The sequence below is a fragment of the Engraulis encrasicolus genome, chromosome 5 (assembly GCF_034702125.1).
Source record: "Engraulis encrasicolus isolate BLACKSEA-1 chromosome 5, IST_EnEncr_1.0, whole genome shotgun sequence".
Lineage (NCBI taxonomy): Eukaryota > Metazoa > Chordata > Actinopteri > Clupeiformes > Engraulidae > Engraulis > Engraulis encrasicolus.
The window spans coordinates 25,895,446-25,898,066 of record NC_085861.1 but is presented as its reverse complement, the minus strand read 5'-3'; the positions used below and the strand labels follow the sequence as shown (position 1 = coordinate 25,898,066).

General features: G+C 40.5%; 1 protein-coding gene across 1 annotated transcript in view; it reads right to left on the bottom strand.

Annotated features, from left to right (window-relative positions):
* Positions 1-963: 963 nt before the first annotated feature.
* LOC134448435 (uncharacterized) overlaps positions 964-2,621 on the bottom strand; it is a 2,525-nt gene continuing 867 nt past the window's right edge. The window contains exon 3 of the mRNA XM_063198108.1: positions 964-1,097. Within this exon, the coding sequence (XP_063054178.1) occupies positions 978-1,097 (120 nt within the window). The 3' untranslated portion in view covers positions 964-977. The remainder of the gene's footprint in view (positions 1,098-2,621) is intronic.

The following is a 2,621-nucleotide window of genomic DNA, read 5'->3' as shown; positions in this document are numbered from 1 at the left end:
TGCGCCAGTTATGCCAAGAGCAAGAGGGACATCATGGTAATCAGGCTCCTCCTCCTCCTGCAAAACACAATCAACATAATTACCTGTTGGCTACACTAGGAAGATAGTCATTTGACAATCTGGATATGTTTACCAAGAGACCAACATGATCTCAGAATTCCGTGGAATGGATTTTGCCAAAATTCCGTGCTCCTGGACACGGAATTGTTTTCCGTGATGGACACACGGAAGTGCTCTCTCTATACTCCCACAGCTCTATGTTTCCACAGTCTTGTGTTTTCTCAGGATTTCTAATTTCCAATAATTTTTTTCTCAAAAAACATTTATTACTGACAGGTTAGGGTTAGGGATTGTTTTGGTCTGGGCATAGCTAGTATTCTTTCGTTGATTACATGAATTTGATATACCTTTTCCAGAGTTGGTTGATGGGCTTTCTCAAAAACATGTCTTTACTGACAAGTTAAGGTAAGGGATTGTTTTGGTCAGGGCACAACTTAAATTGCTCTAGCATTCTTTTATTATTAGAATTTGGTATCTATTTTCTAATGATAGACTTAACACAGTGCTGTGGGAATATAGAAAGCACTTCCGTGAGTCAATCACGGAAAACAATTCCAAAATCTTTTTGGCAAAATCTGTGAAACTGACACGGATTTCGTGTCCCAAAGATCCGTGTCCATTCCACAGAATTCTGAGAGATCAGGCTGAAGAGACAGTCCTATGTTGGATAATGAGCATTATGGAGCTTATGGAGGGATTTGCTAGTTACAATAATCAAGATAAGCAGTGACAAGGATGGAGATTGTGTGGGAGCTGAGGGATGGGCAGAGATGAACATTGTTACGCAAATGAAAATGTGCAAACCATGTTATATTATTAATATGAGTGAAGTGATAGAGCTACCAAGGTCACCCAGACCGTTGACCCAAAGGGAAGGGGAAACAAATGAACTCAGCTTTGGATGATGTATTGTACATTTATGGATGGTAACCAGTACTTACATTGAATGTCTGAAAGAAGGCAGATCCATCTTCTCGCAGGTACACCGGCAGGGCACACAGCGACAGGGTGCGTCTCGAGATGACATCATGTTCTTCCTTGATTGACAAAAATAAAAAATGCACAAATATATAGTACTGCCATGTAGATCCTCTCAAAAATACACTGCTCCAAAAAAAATAAAGGGAGTACCAAAACCAAAGCAATGTAACTCCTCCTGTCATACAATCATACTTCTGTGAGATCAGTTGAGCAGCACTACACAAGTCACTTCAGTGCCCTCATGGTACTTCCTGGGTTGGGACAGTAACAAAATCCACATGTGACCAAAAAAAAATGGTCAGAAAGGATGAAAAATGGAGGACACCATCTGCAGAATTACTATTTTGGGCCGTTTTTTGGTGATTACTTCTAATATACATCTACTCATTGCTTAATAAATTGGCACAACAGTAGGCAAAATGAATTGGCTTTGAATGTTGGTTCCTAACTGGACAGGCTGATAAAAGTATAATTGACGTGAAGTTCCATTGCTTGGTTTTGGTGTTCCATTTTTTTTGAGTAGTGTATGACCACCATCACCTAACAGATTCTTTGGCATGTCTCTGTGTAATAACAGATGTAGAACACTAGATTTCATGTAAACTACCTTTGTCTATTGACATGAATCAGTCCATTGCTTGAATGTATGTCCAAGACAAATTTCCTTCGGGACCAATTAAAAGAATCTTGAATGACCAGCAATTGGTGACAAGGTAATCAGCAAATGATCCAGTAAGTGACAGTCTGAAACCATAGGAACCTGTACCATGATGATGACGCCCAGCATCAACAACCAGCATTAAAGGAGAATTCCTGTCGATTTCAACACGCAGATGTAATGCTCACGCTATTCTTGACATGCCATTACAAATGCAGCATTTGCTTTTCAGCCCTTTTTGAGACTCTGACCCCACTAATGGGGCCGTGTCTTGTTTACATACAAATATCATCCCAAATGTTATGCAACATTAGCAGACACCTTTACACCCATTACAGGACCAGAACAAAAAAGTTGCTGTGTCATCAGGTACTAACAAGTCAAGGGTAGCATCAGCAATACAACTGAATGTTGACATTGGCAGGACTCCTACGTAAGTTTCAAAAGATTGACTGCGACATCTGGTGTTCTAGTTCTATGAATAACACAAAGTAAGAAAAATGTGAACTCATAATGCTTGTCTGCACTGAATGCTCAATAAACCAGTGTTTCCCACAGAGCATTTGTTAGTCACGGTGGTTGGGGGATGGGCGGTATCATAAAGAGCTCTTTAAATCGAAGTCGTATTAATCTTAATTTTCATCAATGCAAGTTGCTAAAACACATATGGATTGGCCAAAATACTTGCTTTTGCTTTTTTTAAGATATTTTCTGGGGCTTTTTGCCTTTATTCGGGACAGGACAGTGAAGGATAGACAGGAAATGAGTGGGGAGAGAGACGGGGAGGGATCGGCAAATGACCCAGGCCGGATTCGAACCCAGGTCGCCGGCATGATAGTAAAGTACCCTACCGTTAGAGCCACGGTAGGGCCAATACTTAGATATGCTTGATGTAAAATGTGGTCATGGACATGCCAAGTTA